Here is a 20,158-nt window from a genome sequence, read left to right as displayed (position 1 = left end):
ATGAGTCATTTTTCCTGGGCGAGTGTCATTTTTTTAAGCTTCATTGCTGCCATAGTCCTGCAATAGTCAACTCCATGTAGTGTTGTTAGAAATCCAATACAAGGGTAAAAACCTTTGGTCATAAATTTTTGGTTTTGTTTTTGAATTAAATCTCACCCCAAAGAATCTTTTTCTCTGATTACAATTCTATTATTCCAGAGTGATTTGAAAACATAGATCAGCTTGCTTATTTAGCAGCAAAATGCAAGTCTTAGGTCCTCTTGAAAAGTACTAGCCTGATTTTCCACCTTTTAGTGTTCTGCTAATGAAAACTGCTTGCCATACTCTCTAACTCAGAAAACACAAGCAACTCCTTGGAAAGTTTTCAAAGACAGTTTTCCTTTTTAAATTATTATTTTTTAAATATATGTATATATTTAATGAGCACAAAACAAGAATATAAATTATCATACACAAATTCAGTACTCATTACTTTATATTGACTAGTTAATAGCACTGTCCTCATACTTTGGGTGATTTGTTGTTACTGGGTTTTTGTTGTCATTTTCTTATCATGCTTTCTTGATTTTATTTTGTTTTGCTTGGTTTCAATAACGTTACAGACTGAGGGGTCGTTTTCAATAGAAACACATAATCTCTGCATCTTAGTGCTGTTTTCCATTGTTATCACTTCAGGGTCATTTTTTGTGGCTTGTACACCTATTTTAACAAGGTGGTGAAAAAGGTCTGTGCTTTGTGGGGTCTGCACTTTTCCCTCATTCTGAGGAGCGAATAAGACTTTTGTAGGAGTAGAGACTAATGGGCCTGTTGCTCAGAAGACAAACAAACAAACAAACAAAAACACTCTGGTCACACAAATTAACACTTGCAGACTCTCTATAATGATCTTTTTTTTTTTTTTTTTTTTTTTTTTTTTTTTTTTTTTTCTGGATACCCTATAAACTGAGTACAGCTGATACCTTAATTCCAGCTAAACTGTAGTGAACTCTTCTCTGAATTTCCATTGTGCTGCTGGTGATTGCAAACAATATTGGTTTTACCTTGCTGGGCTGCTGAACTTCACCACAACTGCTCTCACTTCCCCTCAAAAGAAGAGGAGAAGAAAGTATTCTGGAAAAAAAAAAAAAAAAGGGGGGGGGGAGCTCATGGGTTGAGAAAAAAAATAATTTATTTAATTCAAGGGAAAATAAAGAGGGAAAAAACAACAACAAAGACTGCTTGAAAGCACAGAGACACAGAGAGAGGGGGAAAAAATCTTTTTTTTTTTCCTATTTCCCTGAAGAGAAATCCTATTTCCCTTCAACAAGCGATGTTTGGCCACGTCCAGGGAAGCAGGGCCTCAATACACATAGCAGTTGTATAGGAGGACAGACATCTTCATAATGAGAGCCACCTTCCCCTTCCCCACCCCCCACCTCCTCCACCCCTTTTCCCCTTTCCTACCTTTTATTGCTGAGTGTGACACCACATGGCATGGAATATCCCCTTGGTCAGTTTAGGTCAGCTGCCCTGGTGATGCTCCCTCCACACCTCTTGCCCACTCCCAGTCTACTGGTTGGGGTTTGGAGGGAGTCCTGATGCTGTGCCGGTATTGTGCAGCAATAGACACAACACTGGTGTGATACCAGTGCTGTTCTAGCTACAGGTGCGGAACACACCATTGTATGGGCTGCAGCAGGGAAAGTTTAGTTTGTTTAGTCTCAAGATTATTTTGGTAGCACTTTGCAACTGTAGTAGAAGAGGATGGAAGAAACAAACATTGAAAGTGAAACACTAGTCAGGAACAGGAAATCAGAAAGGATGTGAAAATCACAGGAAAATATTTCACAAAGAGCACAGTTTAGATTAATAACAAGACAAACATATACATGTAAAATAAGGAAATAGAGGTCATACAGGATGGACAATTAGAGATGTAAACAACAATAAAAAAAAAAACAGATGAAAATAAGCAACATCAACTGACATAAGTATTTATTTGAAAAATCAGTGTTTATTAAAAACAAACAAACAAAAAAAACAACAACTTTATTTTCTCCTAAATTTATATGCTGGAAAGAATAAGAAGGAAAAAAAGGAAAAGGAAAAAAATCTTAATATATCAATCTGGAGGCGAGGAGAAGATTTCATTGTCCCTATGACTCCGATCCATTTAGGTGATATACATCACCTCATTTTTGGAGTGAAAAGTATTTAGACAATGAATGATGTATCCAGAAAAGGACAATGATGTCTTGCTAAGAGCGGCAATATTTTGGAGGTATAGTATTGTCAAAATCCTTAACCAGAAGTCTTTTTCAAAATATATTTTCAGTTGAAAATATTTGAAATCTCTGTATAGAAATTCAGAGTCATTGACAGGGATGAGAGGAGGCAGGGACTGCCTCTACTGTTAGCTGCTAGCATAAAAATGTCTTCCTGTACTGAAGCTGATGGTAGTGTTCTTGTTGGCTTTAATGGGGCTCTGTCACATGTTGTCTTCATCTGGCCATTTTTAAATCTGGAACACATAAAGTTTTAAGGTACTGCAATATAATTAAAGGTTGAAGTATCAGATTCTAGTAGAATAACTAGTGTGCTAGATTTCTGGACATGCTGCTTCATTAGTAGTTGTTAAGCTTCAGAGCCTCCTCCCCTATCCTCCAAGTTACTGCAGCATGATGTATATGCATTCTCAAGGTCTTAGGGATAAGATGCTTTCCCTATTGTAAAACAGGCAATTTTATGTTTCTACTTATACTCTTCACATTTTACTTTGGTTTTGAGCAGCAGTGTTTATAAATCTGTGGAAATTTTAAATAATATCTGCTGAGCATAGATATTTGCTACTGGAAAAAATAGATGATGTATTTCTATAACAACACAGTTATGAATAGGACTTATCTTGCAGATCTGCTTTGTCAATAGAATATAGTAATGAATCAGCAGGATCAATCAGAAGGACAATTTTCCTATGTTTACTTCAAAAAAATCAAATTACAAAGAAAACAAAACATATGTTTTATACAGGACTCACTAGATCTGATCTCATTGTGAAATATGATTTCATACTTGTAAATGAATGTTGCTTAGGATCCCACTACCGGACTTTTGAGAAAGAGAGGAGTCAATATCAGATCTCAGAGTTGCTAAATGCGGTGTACACATTGAGGTTGTTTTTGAAGTGATAAAGTCCACTTGAAATGATAATATGTCCCCTATTATAGGGTAACTAGCTAGAGTGTTCTGGAGTAAGGGGTGTTGCTTGCTTGCTTGCTTTATTTATTATTTTGGAAAGCCTTGAAGAGGACAAGTACTAACCTCAATTCATTTTGCACCCTTCCCATTAACTTAACAGTGAGCAGTACCAAAGCTAAATGAATCTCAGACCTTCCATCATTTATAATTTCTGAAGACCTAAGCGAGGAACAGATGAAGAGACTGAAAGCAGTCTTCTGAACAGTGACTTCAGACAAAGCTAGATTATCTTTAGAAACCTGTGTGTCTTGACTAGTTCTGTTGGTAAATACCAGCAAACATTTAGTAGATGAAGTTTGGGTAAAATCCTGATAATCTTTGGCAGTCCCAACTCACTGAAGCCAGGTTCCTAACTAATGACTATGTTCAGAAGCTTCATGTTGGCAAGCAGTAGTTGGGAATGAAAGGGCTGTGATGATTTTTGGAGTTCAACGTCACTGCTGTCTGTTTGTTGAATGAAACACAAACTATTTCTATCAGGTGGGAATGGTGACTGAGATGCAACTGTTATTCCTCCTCACTTTTACCTTATATATTTTCAATTAATCTCTTTTACCTGGATTTATTTTATATTTTATTACAAACATAATTACTATTAAATATAGTAAAGCTCTCGGATGGAATCCTAAAAATTATGGCAGAGTAAATAGATCAGAAAGAAGACTTTCAGAGAGCAGCCAATCATGGATGAAGATATATTTTAATAGAAAAATCCATCAGTAATACATATCATCATATTTTTTATAGCTTCTTAATGTATATATGTCCTTTCTCCAGCTGAGAGTAGCTGAAAACATTTTTTGCAACCTGCCAGAAACTAGATGGCTTAACTTAACTTAAAGCATAAACTCCTGCTTCAACTTCAAAAATTGCATTGGTTTATCAAAATTGATTTTAGATTTGTCTGGCAAAATGCACTTAAGTTAGTTTAGCTCTTCTTTAAATCATTTTTTTTTTTGAGTGTTTGAATGGAGAGTATAGTACTTTTAACTAGATTAATTTAAGATTGACCTACTTACACATGTGCAGCGTTTTAAAACAGCAAGATTTAGAAGTAGCTCTTGGGGAAGACAAGGATGTCTCGAGAGCTTAGACTTCAAGCAGATTAGACATGATGCTTAATGTACCAGTTGCTGACTAAAATCTAACTGCAGAAGTCTGACTTCCAGTGGCAAAAAATACTTGGCAAAACTAAGTATAAGCTCTCCTCAGATAAAATAGTAGATCAGTAGAATTCATTTGATACTCCTATCCTCATATTAATATCTGCCAGAGAAACAGAAATAAAATATACATGCATTTGTTGTTGTTGTTGTTTAATGTCTGTAGCAAAATTACTACACAATACTGAAATTCTGTAGAAAGAGGCCTTTAAACAAAATAACACAATAAATAATAGTAAATGATATTTTATTACAGAAGTACTAGGTATTTTTGGTGTACATTTGCTTTTAAGCGTAAGGAGAATATGTTTGTAGCATGCTTACATTCATGTGGAATAGTTGCAACTTTTATATACGTGAATCTGTCTTTGGAAGAACAAGTACAAAACTCTTCATAAGGATTTGGTAATTTTTTTGCTAACTCTGTAGTACTCAAAAATTACAAGTTTTACAGACAAACAAAAAAAAACTCTGTCACTTTGTACTATGCAGTTGATAGATCGTTCACGTTGCCAAGCAAAAGCTTTTGGGATTTGATGCAAATACAGTATCTAATGTAGATAGATATTTGGACTCTAGTTAGTGCATAGATTATGCTGTGGGCTCTGTTTTGGCAGCCAGGAAAAATTTATGAAAATCTTAATCTCTGAAGTGCATAGATCAACTTGTAGTAAATTTCTTTTGGCTGCCAATGTCACAGTGCAGCAGATATATGCTGCTGGAAATATGAACCAGTGGAGTTGTGAAAACCATGTCTCCTAAGGGAGATTTGCATCTCAAACAATGCATGTCATATGCTATGGTTAGGTAAAAAGCAAGCTGAGCACTTCAGATTAAAGGAAGCTCTGTATTACAATTTTAACATTACTTTCATTTCATAAAGCCTAGTGCTCTTGCTTACTTGATTATTTTAATAAACTTTTATTCATATTGAGTTTAATCTGCAATCAAGCAGTGTGACCTAGTAGTCATCACATGCTTGTTTTCCAGTTCTTTACTAGGATAAATATTTAAAAGCTGATTGTGTTCCTTAAATATATATATATATATAGTATCATACTTATCTTATGTAAATACTTACGTATTTTAAACACAGAATTAACAACATGGGTTCCTAGAAATCAACCTATTCTTAATAGGGCTATTAGCTGATACCTAGGGAAGAGGATAAGAGCAAGGGCAAGCATGTGGCAACAAAAACCCTGGCATATTCACTCCTAGCTTCCAAAAATCTGTGACTCATTGGCTTTCTGAGCCAGAGGCCATATTTCTGTGTTTAATAGCCTTTGAGGGATTTCCTTTCATGAACTGGTGTAATCTCTTTTTTAACCCATGTAAGCATTTAGTATCCACAACATCCTGTGGCAGTGTGTTTTATAGTTTAAGCAGATGTGAAAAGCTATCTGTTCTTGATTTTTAAAGTTGCCATTTATAAATTCACTTTAGGTACACTGATACTCATATTATGAGGAAGTATTTCCCTAATCATTTTATCTATGCCATTAATAATTGTATGGATCTCGGTCACATCTTGTTTCCAGGCTAAAGATACCTAACTTTTTGAAGTTACAGCTTTGTTTATGTATGGTTACAAGGTTAAAGAAGCCCAACTTCTGTTTTAAACTAAACCTATTTGAATGCGAAAATGAGGTAATTAGCAGTATTATAAAATACAGCAAAGAAACAAACAATTACGTTTATAGCATATCACGATGCTGAAGATGCCAGAAAATATTTAAAAGAACTTTGCAAGCTACAGACAAATGGAGTAACTGATGATTCTTTTCATTTCACGATTCTCCCTGAAATTCAGGAGTCAACTCGTACACATATAATATTTTTTATGGCTAAACCTCAAGGCTTTCATTATTTAGAAAACAAATCACTCTTTCCCCAATAGTGAGTGTGTGTTATGCTGTTAGAATTTAACAGGGTAATCTGTTTTCAGGCTTCACAGATCTTACATGGATTATACTTGTTTGGTGTGCATACACCCACTTGTTCCATGTCCAGTCACCCCAAGTTGTTGCATAAAATGATAACTCTGAACCATTCAGTGTGTACTTAAAAGTATTACTATGGTATGTAGAGCTATGGATATAGAGCTGCACTTGCGAATAGAGAGGCCCCTTTAGTTATTGAAGAGATGCATTATATGCATCCATAAATGGCCCTGGGTAGCCTGTGAGGACTCAGTCATAAGGCATAGGAATATACAGACATGAGAAGTGGATCTTTCTAATATATCCCATGTACTGCCTGGAAACCAGATGTTGGAAAATATTAACCATTGGCAAGGTAATTAACTCATTTTCTATTTGTTGTTGTTGTTTGTTTGTTTGTTTGTTTTTGCTTTCATGGAAAACCATTTTAGCTTTGAGAAAAGTGCTTAATTTACATGTTGTTAAAAGGGAAACTTAAACACTGGCACTCAGTGAAGGCAGGGACGTGGATGAATCCAGCCCCATGTTTTAGACGTGTGTTCAGTTGGCCCATTTTAATATATCTCTGGGGCTATCAATATCATACTCTCAGCTTCCATCTTGACCTAAAATTGTTAAGTACACTAATATGCTATCTGAAAGAGAGGCTGAGGAATAAGTCAAAGAGATGGACTTTGTAGTATTCCTAATTAAAGCAATGGGAGTGTAGTCTGTTAAGCACATCTTACACAGTGTTTTTAGTGTCTATAGCTCCAAGGCGGTATTTACACTATGGCTTATTTGCCAAACAGAAATGGTCATGATGCAGGCAGTAAATCAAAAACGAAGTGTAATAAGATTTACTAAGTTGCATATTACTTCCATCATTGTGTAGGCAAACACAGACCGTTGCAAGCCTATGTGGAGTAGCTAGGGAAGCTGCAAATTCAGTTATCCATTTGAACTACAACTGGAGGTTATTTCCCACATACTAGGGCCAGTAGAACAAACTTCTTGCATTAGCCATCTGTCTTAATTTGCTATCAGCCAGTCTTAAACTGCTAATGAGAACTGTTAAAACTAAAGTGGTTGACTTTGCATGGAAATGAATGATGAAAGTTCACATTGCCTGTTACATCGACTTCATTGCCAAAGAAACATTTAGCTGAAAGACAGAATGGCCCCTCACAGACAATTTCTGTAACCATTGCAGGTATGTACAGAAAAGAAACAGACCACACCATTATTATTAATATTATTGTTGTCGTCTAGAGGCCTTTGTCTCTAACAGCTGGTTATACAACAACAAAAATTTTGTTACTGTCTTCCCAAACTGGATTAATTGGATCAGACACCTGTATACTGAGAGTAGTGAGTTAACATGGGAAATGTAGTTGAAAAATATTTGTTAAGCTCATTAATATGTTGAAGCAAATGATGTGTCTTTTCAATGTGTCACAAAAAAAAAAAAAAAAGTGCTTTTTTTTTTTTCTTTTTCTGTAGCGAGGTAGAAAGATTATTTATTTATTTATTTATTATTTATTTTTTTATTTATTTTGGGGGGGAGAGCAGATCGATGTAGTTTGAACAAGTGCATATAGAAAATGTGGGTCAGCCTTTTCATGATTATTTTCCTAATCCCAGAACCCCTCACATAAGGTTACTGTGTGAGAAAGAGAGGAAAAGAGAGAAAGAAAGAAAGAGAGAGAAATAGAGAGAAAGAGAGAGAAAGACCTCACACACAACAAATAAATCTAGCTCCTACCTTTCCTCCTCTTAGCAGAAAGTTTAGCAGATTTTAAGTCTGGGTCCTGAATCTGAGAGAGCTTCATATAAATCTTCTCCATGACAGTTATTGAAAAGGGGGAAAAATTAAATGATTTAACATATTCTAGTGTTATTTTTATCCCCTATACATCTTTTTATGTTCTCCATCATCTATCAGAAAGACAGTATTTCTTTAAAATGTATACTCTAAAAATAATTATAACAGCTCTAATGCTAATTATAAGGAAACTGCTTTATGAGATTTCACACCACAGCCTGAATTTCAAGTTCATTTCAGGTCCACTTGCTATGGACACCTTATGAAAATCCATACTGTTAAACAAGCCAGGTCAAAAAAAAAAAAAGAAAAAAGAAAAAAAAAAAAAAGGAAGTTACCTTTTTGATCACAAATAAATTGCCATAAAAGGCAAAATCAGTTCACACACACACACACACACAAGAATAGCTTGAAACTATATTTTTATCAGTCCGAGATAGTAGACATAATTTAGGAAAGAGAATTATCTGTGAGTATTTTAAAAAATACCTATGACCCTCAAATTGTCCCATTAAATGGAAAGTTGCGTTTTTGCTGTTCAAAGAGGGTACTGGGCTCGGGACTCCAAATCTCATGTTGGATCTTAGAGTCTCTGTTGGCTGCTAAGACCGCTTTGTGGAGACTTTTTCTCCAAGACAGTGGTTCTAAGATTTTTTTCCACAGACATTCTATAGGATATCATTATTGTGCTGACCCCTCCTCTTCCTGTCTTTTCAGAGGCAAACAGATTGGAAAAATCACACTCCCAATTACTATGCATATTGTCATTGTTTCCTGAGAAAGAGACAGGAACTTTACATAATCGTGTATATCTTTATCTGTTAGGAAGAAAATTAATATATTGTTGTAGCAAAAGTAGAATGTAAGCTAACCCTAAAATATAAGGAAACCTCATATATAACTTTTTTTAAGAACAGCATATGACTGTCTAATGAAAGACTTTCTCACAATGTCTGTGTTCTCAAATCTAGAGAATAATTTGTGCTTTACTCTGTCAATTCTGTACTTCAAAATGCTTAAACCATATGTTCTTGAGGCCATATTTTTTTTCTAAGTCTATATTTAGATTCTTTCCTAAGTGGTTTGCATTTCAAAAAATGCTGAGCATTTAACACCAGTACCTGGAAACATCTACAGCTAAAATATCAGGCTGGGGAAAAGATGAAAAAAGAAAGATCAAAAAGGACCAGCTAAATTAAAAGAATAATATTGTTTGTGCAAAAAGCTTTGTTGTGGTGGACAGGTTTAAGTCTCTAGTTCAAGTAAATGATGAATGCTTCCTGATTTTGTACACAGAATTAAATCTGTATCTTGTACTTTATAATTAATGTTTTGCCATGGGCCTAAATGAAAAGACCTGAGTCAGAAACCAGCAGCATCAGGGGGTGGAATCAATCTGACCAAATGTTGATGTTTATATCTGAGTTAATCTCATAGAGTTCCTTTGTAGTTAGAGATATATTGCCTGCAATGTTGAAACCATGCAATTTCAGATTAGAGAAGGAGAACTGAAGTAATAACTGCTTCCAAATAATAGCACCAACTGGGATACAAGGAAATCTCAGAAGCAGAGATGCCTGCTGGGGGAACAGTTCAGTATTACACTCAGACAAGGTAGTTACTGGTGCAGACTATCCCTGTTGTATGACAGGACAAACACCTTCCTGTTGATTTAAATATGGTAATACACAAAGGTAATGCACAACTTAAATTTTGAACATGTCACAGGTAATATGGTAATATGTAAACATATATTTGTTTTCCATTACCATAAGAATTATATATATCTCTGTTCTGTTGATGCAGTTGGAGAACTGATGGAACATAAGAAAATGGGGTAAGCATTGTGTCCAAAAAAAAAAAATATATATATATATATATGGAAAATTCTATCATGATTTTTTCTCTTAATAGGAACTAAACAGGCAACACAACTATAAAGAAAGAAGAACCACTCACATAAAATTCCCAAATATAAATCCAATGGTATGTCACTTTATCTTTAAAAAAATCTTAGTCATATATATGTGTTAAGTAGGATACGAATAACAACCTGTACCTGGCTTTAGTGTGAATTAAATTAGAGCATGATATAATTAATCTCAGTAGTTTAACTGAGACTGGGTAAAAAATTATGTCTGCAGAGTGCCAACACATGCTTTATACATAAATTAAATTGTACATGGTTCTATTTCGGTGATTTCAGTGATCTGCAGGACCTGTACAGATTTCTGCCCCATGGCAAGTTACATCTATTGTGAATATTGGCAGCATGACTTTGACCGTCCTCCTGGTAATTGCACATATTTCTCATTATAGTTGGATACACAGGACGTTAGAGGAAACGAAGAAGAAAAAACAACAGCAATAACAAAAACATCTCTTCAAAACAAAAGTAGCTGCGGTGTTAACAAGCCAACATTTTATCTGAGTGGTTTTGAGTCAAAATCTACATTTGTTGTTGTCAAAGTCAATGATTTGATTTTAATATGGAATCAGCCTCAATTTTATTTTTATCCTTTTATTTTTATCCTTTCCCACCCTGGCACTCACTCAGGAGTGGTAGAAGGATGTCCATTCCCTGTACATGAATGACCCTTAAGGACAGGACCATGCAAGAGAGCTGATAAATATGTGATACATGCTCTTGTCACACACATATTCAAACATTCAGTCTCAGCATGTGTTCATTCTCACAGCCTTCAGAAATAAGTTTTAAATACTTCTACAGCTTATTGTTCCCACAGCAACAACCAAAAACAGCAACAAAGAGACGACAGGAAAAATTATAAATAGATAAGGCTGCTACAGTATGTGCAACATTTGCAAATGCATTGAGACTACTGGAAAAATAGATTAAATGTTATTTAGCATCCTAGTCATTTGTAATGTTCCAAGAATAACCATTGTATTTTCAAACCTTTTGACTGGTGTAAGTTTTCTGAGAGAAATTAATTTATAATTTTATAACAAAATTAAAAATTCCAATATAATTTTAATTTGATTTATTTAAAATAATTAGTATCTAAAGATGGCCATGAGCACATACAAAATAGTACTTTTCAGTCTGCTAAGTGACATGGCTTCATTACTATCTGAATGCAAATGCCATCTGAGAATAATATAAAAATTTGGTAGTAGACCTGCATGCTGAAGCAGTTAATCCCAGGAGATCGACAGAAATTAATCCTGGGAGCTAAAGACTCAGCACAAGTGTAGATGTTCTTAGTCTTTTTAGGTTCACTGTCACAGCAGGGTTTCCTCAAAGCATGAAACAAAACAGTAAGCAGTATATTTGCAGAACCTTATTTACACCTTTTGGGGAAGCAGCATGCTCTAGTACCTTGCTTACCTCCCTAGGATAATTTCCAACTGCTTGACTTCTCATTTTTTAGAGATATTGATATTAATACATGAGTCAGAGTAATTTGTGATATCTTTTATTATTAGTAATTAGAAGTACGAGAGAAAAAAAAAAAAAAAGTGGAAAGATCCTTACACCATGTTGTTTTAGAAAGAAAATTAAGAATATCTGAAGTAATTAATTATACCCATTTCAAGTTATTTACTAGATGGTTGTATAAATGATAATAAATATAAGTGGTAAAGCAAAAAGTCTTACCTTCTGCACGTCCTCCCCTTTTAAAGCAGAGGCTGATATGTTTTATAAAAGAATGTGGGCTCCATTCAAAGATGTTTTTTATCAGACTCTTGACTTCTTCTAAATTATGCCTAGAATATGCAGAACCAGTAGAAAACTGCCTGAAAAGACATACACTCTTCTAAACTCACATATCCTTAATGAGTTTCAGCAATGATCACTGAGTCACCTTAAGACAGTCCTGCTGAATATTCCCTTGTCAAATTTCAAGCAAGCTAGTTTAAATTTCACACTAATCTCCTGGTCAGTTTAAAATAGAGTATTTTTTAAAGAAGTATACACATGTGGGCGTAGGTATACGAAATGATATACAGAGTGTATTAGTACATGCTTTCTATATATAATAAACTTCTTGTGTCTCCCTACTGTTTCCAAATATATATACATTTCAGCAAAACAATCTGCAAATATTGCAGTCTATGTATTAGCTTATATATAATGACAGAATAAATGAAATACATTTTTGTGTCATTCTTTTTAGTCACAGTGGAAAAATGACTAAATGGGATTTAGTATTTAAGTCTTCAAAATGCACTGTATACACAAAATAGGTACACCAAGTTCATACAGAAAATGGATATACTCTGTATCATACTTTTTTTTTTTTTTTTTAATTTAAAACCAGAAAAACAACAACAATAACAAACAACAGTTTTATTCTTTTGTCAAAGCTATGGCACCATCTCTCCTTTTTCTTGTAAAATTCTTCTCCAAATAACCATAAAGCTAACAATTTTCAGTGACTGATAAAAGTTTGAGATAACATCAAGCAACAGTATATGATTTCCTAGGCTGGGAAATGTGGCACTGTTTTTTTGTATAAGAGCATGCCTATGATTTGTATCTAGGACCATTTATACACATATATAGCATGCATATATTGCGTTTATGTAAGAGCATACATATGCTTAATTCTGCTGTATTCAATACGGTGACAGAGAGAAAAAGTCTTCTTTTATCACTGACTGTTGAAATATTGCATTCAAAATTCTGTCCTGTCTGGAAATAAAAATAATAACATAGATATACAACTTCCGTTTTTCTGTATGCTACATGCAGTAAGAATCTTATTCTAAATCTTGCAGCATTTCAGCAAGTTTGGATTAGCAGCTTTGATCTGGTGATTTAATGGTATAAATGAACCAAATAACAAAAATGCAAATTGTAAATACGTCAGACAAGTTCATGGACAGTACATGTGTAATATTCTCTGATGAACTATGAAGTTGCCTCTGGAGTACCGGTTTGTTGATAACAGATACGAAATGGGAGTCTTTCTTGTACAGATTTACATTTTAAATTCATATATGTTTAATCTGAAATATTCTGTGTCGTAGAAAAAGATTTGAGAAAAAAAAAGAAATGGTCTGTATATAAAGTAGTTTTGTAGTGTTCCAGTTTGTTTCACATTTGAAATTCATCTTCTAGCTTTGTTTTGTTGTTCTCTGGATATAGAAGTCTACAAAATTTAGGTCACTTGGATGGATAACTTTTGAGCTCATAATGTATTGTAGCAGTTACTATCATGTGCCAAGGAGAAGAACCAAGTGACATGCCTTGGGGTGTCATTTAGTACTATGTAAAAAAGATGGCCAAGTGACAAATCTAACAGTTGGTAAGCCATTAGCGTATTACTTTTCTAAATTAAGCTCACATACCATTTAAAGCAGGAAATAATGTCTCCAGTACTAGTGTTTCTTAATAGCTTGCTGTGGACAAACGTATTAGCTTTGTTTCTCTGTAGACATGAAAAATAGTGTATATATTAGCTACAGAGGTTTCTCCATACACTGTGCTCCACAGTGTTGGCTGCTGAATATTTGATATATTAATACATATTTATATTCTGGAGTTTGGGCAGTGATTGTAAAGTCAGGCAGATTTAGTGCCTAAAATAGTTTATAGCCTCAGAGAAAAGTGTCAGTATAAAAATAATCATTTTGTCTTAGTTTCTTACACACAGTATTATTATTTTTTTTCAATGTGGAATTAAACCTGAGATAAAATATGAAAAACAATCACAATATGTTTGATATTATATCCTACCTATTCTGAATTTCTGTGTTAATAACAGAAGACCAGGGATGCACAGATTTTGGACTTGTGAAATATATTTTGCAATACTTCTCTATTACCCTATAGATAAATATAACAAGATGTAACAGACTATCACAATGAATATTCACCGCTGCATATCCCAAAGTGGCAACTTTTAGTTTAAAAGCCATCATAGTTGTATGTAGTTTAATTCTTTTTCTAGTGACTTTTTAAAGTTTTTGAGATGGTGCTTCATTTTGCCAAGTAGACTGAAATATATTTTTCTACATACATAATGTATATGGATATACAGAATCATTTGGGACTCTCTCCTTCAATGGTGAGGACTCAAAATATTTAAAAGATGATGTCCAGTGTAAGTATGCTAACAAAGCTGTCTGGAGCTTGTACTAATATTCACTTGCCTGTATACTCCATCTTTCTCTGACCACTAGACAAGGAACTGAAGTTGTCCTGTTATCAACCTTGCAGACTCAAATACACTTCTGCACAGACTGGAGAGAAAGAATGAGCACTTTTAGGATTATCCTTCTGCATTCTCAGTAGATAGTTATAGTAAAATTGTGATGCTCAAGGCAAGTTATCTCCCAAAAGCAAATAGGGACTGACTAATTGTTGCTGAATTAGAGAGATCTAATCATATGCAAGAGAAGAAGAATGAAAACTATGACAGTAATAAGTCCTACCTGCAGTGGTCTCATGCAACACATTCTGAACTGGTTTAAACCTCAGTTTCAACTGCACTAAGTTATTTGGGTCAGTTTAAACTCAGGATGCCCTGGAGACAATCATGACTCTTGATGGAAAAAGTTATGAAAAATGGAACTATTTGACTATAAGTAGAAAATATGTTCCCTGTTAAATCACGCTGTCACCCCAGGCAAGAATGTTATTCTCCCAGTTTTTTCCTGTGACCTTCTCCTTTCCCCTTTACCTGTTTACTCCAAGGGCAGTTCTATCTCTAGTTTACCACATTTAATAGCTACCTTGACATCTACTGGTTGCATTGCAGGAGGTAGAAATTACAGAGTCCTTTTGTCTTTTTCCCTTTTTCCCTTTTGGGCTTAGGTTTTTACTAAGCCTAGAGGGGCCAAGCAGATACTGAATATTTATGATTTTTCACATATGACCCCACCCAAAATACATAGGAAGAGAGACAAACACCCCTTGCATAATACCTGTTCTTTGACATAGACCCACTATCACAGTAGTAGTAGAAGTGCTCTGCCATATGCGCATTGTCTGTGATCCTGGAAGGAACACGTGCCAGTAGCAGCTTTATTTATTTACTATGTATATTCACTTCATTGTGTAATTTATGCAGCCTCAAAGTCAAGATGGAACAAGATATAGGAATTCCTAGAGATCTTTATAAATACTCAGTGGGGACTGAAGACCAAAGGATGTATTGATTCTTCAGGCATTGTATAATTGGCACAATTAGAGAGAAACAGTAGACTCTTCCAAGAGTATTTTATTAACTGTAGTTTTACGTAATTTAGAAATGGTTACAAGTTCACCTCCTGGCCCTCTCACTTCAAACAGTAGATGTTGAGTACCACACATAAAACACTCTTTAATCTATTGATACTGATCAGCGTAGCCACAGTGCCATTATTTATATTATTAAACATTCAAATATTATTAATATAAAACTATGAAAATGGTTCAATAAATACTGTATGCGGTTTGATAGTTGAATTATTGATACAAAGACTTAGACTGGTTAATATTCTTAATTATGATGATAGGAGCCCAGGTCTAGGAGACAAATTTGCCTTTCACAAGGTCTGATGAACAAAAGGAAGTTCCATTTTACACACACAACTTAAAGCTGCACAAATAAATAATTCATTCTAATAAACCTGTGTTGAAACTCTAACTTTCTTAAAATGCAGAAGAGAACTTTTGAGCCTTGTCACAATACAATAGCTATATATCTAATAGCTAATAGCACAGTAGTATCTTGTTTCATGTCTTTTCATCTTAAACTATCATTTTTTTAAAGGATATTAATTATTCCATTGTGAGTGCAGAATGAAAACATTTACAGGGTTGCTCCTGTGCATCACTTAAAATGCTGAGGTTAGCTACAGATGTTGTGGCTATGAGATACCGTCAAGATCAGTTTTGACTGGATATAGAAGGGCAAATTCAGATATCAAAAGCATTACTGAGAGGGACAGTCAAGCTCCTCAAACCTGTTACAACAGTGCATGGAGAATCTGCTTTACTATGTAAAGAACTGCACACAGATATATATACACATATAGTCAAGAAGATATTTCATCTGAAAACCACTTAATTATAAATGATAGGATAAATTTTTTCTCATTTCTAAATGCATATTATTTCACATTAATTTTTGAAAGGTGATTTTTCTGCACAGTTATACTGAATAAAGGAGCACAAGCATTTAGTTTTCCTATTTCTGGATTAAAAACAAGAAAGACGTGAAAAGACTGTCAACTAAACAGAGTTTTAACTGTGAATGTTTCCATGCTTTCAATCAGACATTTATATTACAAACATCAGCATGGTTCTATACATCATGAAGACATCTACTGCCAAGTGTTTCCCCTTTCATAGGTACTTGGAAGAAAGTTTATTTCTTGTGTCAGCAAGAGGAAATACTTGAAAAATTGAAACACTCTCAACTATGTTCTCAAAGTTCTGTAAATATATGTCTTTTTCTTCTTCTGTCTTTTTTTTTTTTTTTTTTTTTTAACTAAATCCAATGTTTAATATTCTTATTATATTATAAAAGTACTTATAATCCCAGTGCCAGCAGTGGAATATTACTGTCTACCTCCAAAGGATTTACAGAATATAGAATGAAAGTTAATGTTTAACATTTTTGCATCTCAATATTGATCTGTCTACTGGACCACAGTATAGACTTTACATTTCAGTTTTACTTTTTCACCATGTATACTGGTATTTCAACAAAAAGCTACCTACTCTAGGTGGAACCCCTTTAGCTTATGTCCAACGTTCTAAAAGTTATAAGCATCATAAGCTGGTAACCTAAGTTATGTTCATCATAAGCTGGTAAATTTTTGTGCGGGATAGGAACACTTCTGAGGAATGATTCCTCCCATTCCTATGTGGTGAAACTGAGCAATACATTGGATGTGAATCCTCTCCAAGTGACCAAAATCTTTCTGATGTAAAACATTTTTTCCAAAGTCTCATTATATAACAGGATGACTACAGACAGAATCTGTACAAAAAACTTATAAAAGATCATGCATTCTTAGATGATTAAAAATAAACAAAATGAACACCATAAAGGTTGAGCTCTGAAACCTTTATAGAAATACTTCTACTAACTTTGATTAGTGTTTACTTCACAGAGTGCCATAATTCTACTGGTAACATTTCTAATTGTTTCCAATACCCTGTAATAAAAATGAAACGTGGGTTTTTGGAAGGGAAAAAACAAAAGCAGTCATTATCAGTCTATAATACGAGTCTGACATTTTATTATTTAGATCTACATAAATCAAAAAGTTCTAATACTTAAGAATTTGAAAAATAAATGAAATACAATGAAATACAATGAAATACAATGAAATAAATAAGGGAATCCTATTTTGAGAATGAGATAGCAAGACACCCATATTTCCCTCATTAGAATTTCAGTTATGGTGATTCAGAAATGGACAACATGTACAAATAATCAGCAGAGGCCTGATTGCTGATTGCTTGGATGACTAAGTTCCCTGTAGGGTTTGTCCTAAATAGGTAGTCCTCAGTCTGTGAAGTTAACCACACACATCAGAGATATTTTCCTTTTGGAACTATGACTTAGTGCAAGCATTTTTACTTAGCCTAACTAAAGCATAAACCTGATGTCTAAAACTACACACAAGCCTAGATGCCAGATATGACACTTGAACCCTGTACTAACCATGCGCATCAGTTTAAAAAGATAAACACTCACATGGTATTCATATGAGTATCATATGCTTATAATATGATTAGTTGCCTCTTAAAAAAAAAAAAAAAAAAAAAAAAAAAGTTACCTTTGCAACTGCATTACCTTAATGTTTCATTGTTAATTAACTAGTAAAATTCAAATTCAATGAAAATGTCTTTCAAATGAAGAGTCCTCCACTTGTGTTATTTCTGTTACTATGCTTATTGTTTCATACATTATTTTCCCTTTCTTTTCTCCACAGGAAATGATCTGTTTCTAGTTGCTGTGCATGAACTGGGACATGCTCTGGGCTTGGAGCATTCTAATGATCCCACAGCAATCATGGCTCCATTTTACCAGTATATGGAAACTGATAACTTCAAACTACCTAATGATGATTTACAGGGCATTCAGAAGATATATGGTATGTCATACTTTAATTAGGAAACAATGTTTTCACTTAAGAATATGTTTGACAACCTCCTGTCCACATCACCTCTCTAAAATAATTTGTTGGGGTAGGCTCTGCCACTTGTTATCCCAAATGCCTTCTTGTGATAATGCCAAAAATTCTGATGAAGTTCTTTTACTTGTTTTCTCACTGTTCACAACTTGCATTCAAATTTGCACTCAGCTGGAATGGTAATCTTAAATGTTTTAAAAGGCCATAAAGAAAATATCTGCAAAGAGATCCCAATCTATTAAAATATTAAGATATGCAGGCTTTAACCATAATGAGCTTATTTCCACAGTACTCGAAGCTAATATAACTGTATGAATTGATTGCTGCTCAGTTATCAGTTTATCAGTTATAATACTAAACAGTTCCCTGGGTAGATCAATTTTGTGGTCCCTGAAAGCCCTTTTTTTTTTTTGTGATAAATATAGCTAATTGATCTCAAAAGAATGTGATTATGAGTCCAAGACTTTGAGCTACACGGGGGAAAAAAAGACCCACTTTTTAATTTTAATTTTAATTTTTATTTTTTTTTTTGTGGCTGGAAATAGGATCTAGCAAATAATCTAGCAAATGTAAATTCTGTATGTATTTGAGAATGCAAGGTAACTGAAATTTTAAAACCAAAACACAACATAGCCCTGTACGTTAGGAAGTATTTTGCTTTTCTAGAGCTGAGCAATGGTGATAACAGATTTGAGTGTTTATAAGAATAAAGGGGAGGGCCGATGAGGCAGATGTCATGGTGGGATTCTACTAAGAACCACCCAACCAGGCTGAAGTAGCAGGCAAAATATTCTATATGTGGCAGTTGGGAGAACTCTCACAATCGCTAGCCCTTGTTCTCATGGGGGACTTCATCTTACCAGATGTCCGCTGGAAATACAACACAGTGGAGAGGAAACTGTCTAGCAAGTTTCTACAGTGTGTGGAAGATAATTTCCTGACACATCTGGTGAGTGAGTCAGCTAACGACAGCGCCCCTTGGGATCTTTTGCTTGTTACCAAAGAAGGACCTGTGAGTGATGTGAAGGTTGCAGGCCATCTTGGGCATAGAGATCATGAATTAATAGACTTTTTGATTCTTAGAAAAGTAAGCAGGGGGTTAGCAGAACTACCACCCTGGACTTCTAGAGAGTAGACTTTGGCCTGTTAGGGAGACTGGTTGGTGGAGTCCCTTGGGAGACAGTCCTGAAGGGCAAAGGAGTCCAGGAAGGCTGGACACCCTTCAGGATTGAAATCTTAAAAGATTTCATTCCTGAAAAAAAAATACATATATCTCACATGCCAAAAGACAAGTCAGGGTGGAAGACCAGCCTGGCTGAACAGAGAGCTATGGCTAGAACTCAGGAAGAAAAAGAGGGTTTATGACCTTTGGAAACTCAACTTGAGCTCAATCTGGCTACTGCTGTTAAAGACAATTAAAATGCTTTTATAAATACATAAACAAGAAAAGAAGGACTAAGGAGAATCTCCATCTCTTATTGGATGTGGGGGAAACAGTGACAAGAGATGAAGTAAAGGCTGATGTACTTAATGCCTTCTTTGTCTCATTCTTTAGCAGCAAGACCAGTTGTTCACCACGTTCCCAGTTCCCTGAGTTGGCAGATAAGGATGGTGAGCAGAATGAATCCTTCATAATCCATGAGGAAATTTTTAGTGACCTGCTCGACTTAGATGTATAGATGTATGCAAGTCTATGGGGCCAAATGGGATCCACCCATGGGTACTGAAGGACTCGGTGGAAGTGCTCGCCAAGGTGCTTTCCATCATTTGTCAAGAGTCCTGGCTATCAGGGGAGGTCCCAGTTGACTGCTGGCTAGCAAATGTGATTCCCATTTAAAAAAAGAGCCAGAAGGAGGATCCAGAAAACTACAGGCCTGTCAGTCTGACCTTGGAGCTGGGGAAGCTCA

The 20,158-nt window shown here is 34.8% G+C and overlaps 1 protein-coding gene across 2 annotated transcripts in view; it reads left to right on the top strand.

The window, feature by feature from the left end:
• Positions 1-20,158, top strand: part of MMP16 (matrix metallopeptidase 16) — a 185,529-nt gene that overhangs the window by 115,206 nt on the left and 50,165 nt on the right. For both annotated transcript variants that reach the window (XM_082754834.1, XM_082754835.1), the window contains one exon: positions 18,051-18,212. In XM_082754834.1, coding sequence (XP_082610960.1) covers positions 18,051-18,212 — 162 coding nt within the window. The remainder of the gene's footprint in view (positions 1-18,050; positions 18,213-20,158) is intronic.

Source organism: Aythya marila (assembly GCF_965140915.1).
Source record: "Aythya marila genome assembly, chromosome: 2".
In the NCBI taxonomy this organism is placed as follows: domain Eukaryota; kingdom Metazoa; phylum Chordata; class Aves; order Anseriformes; family Anatidae; genus Aythya; species Aythya marila.
This window is presented reverse-complemented; position numbering and strand designations above follow the sequence as displayed.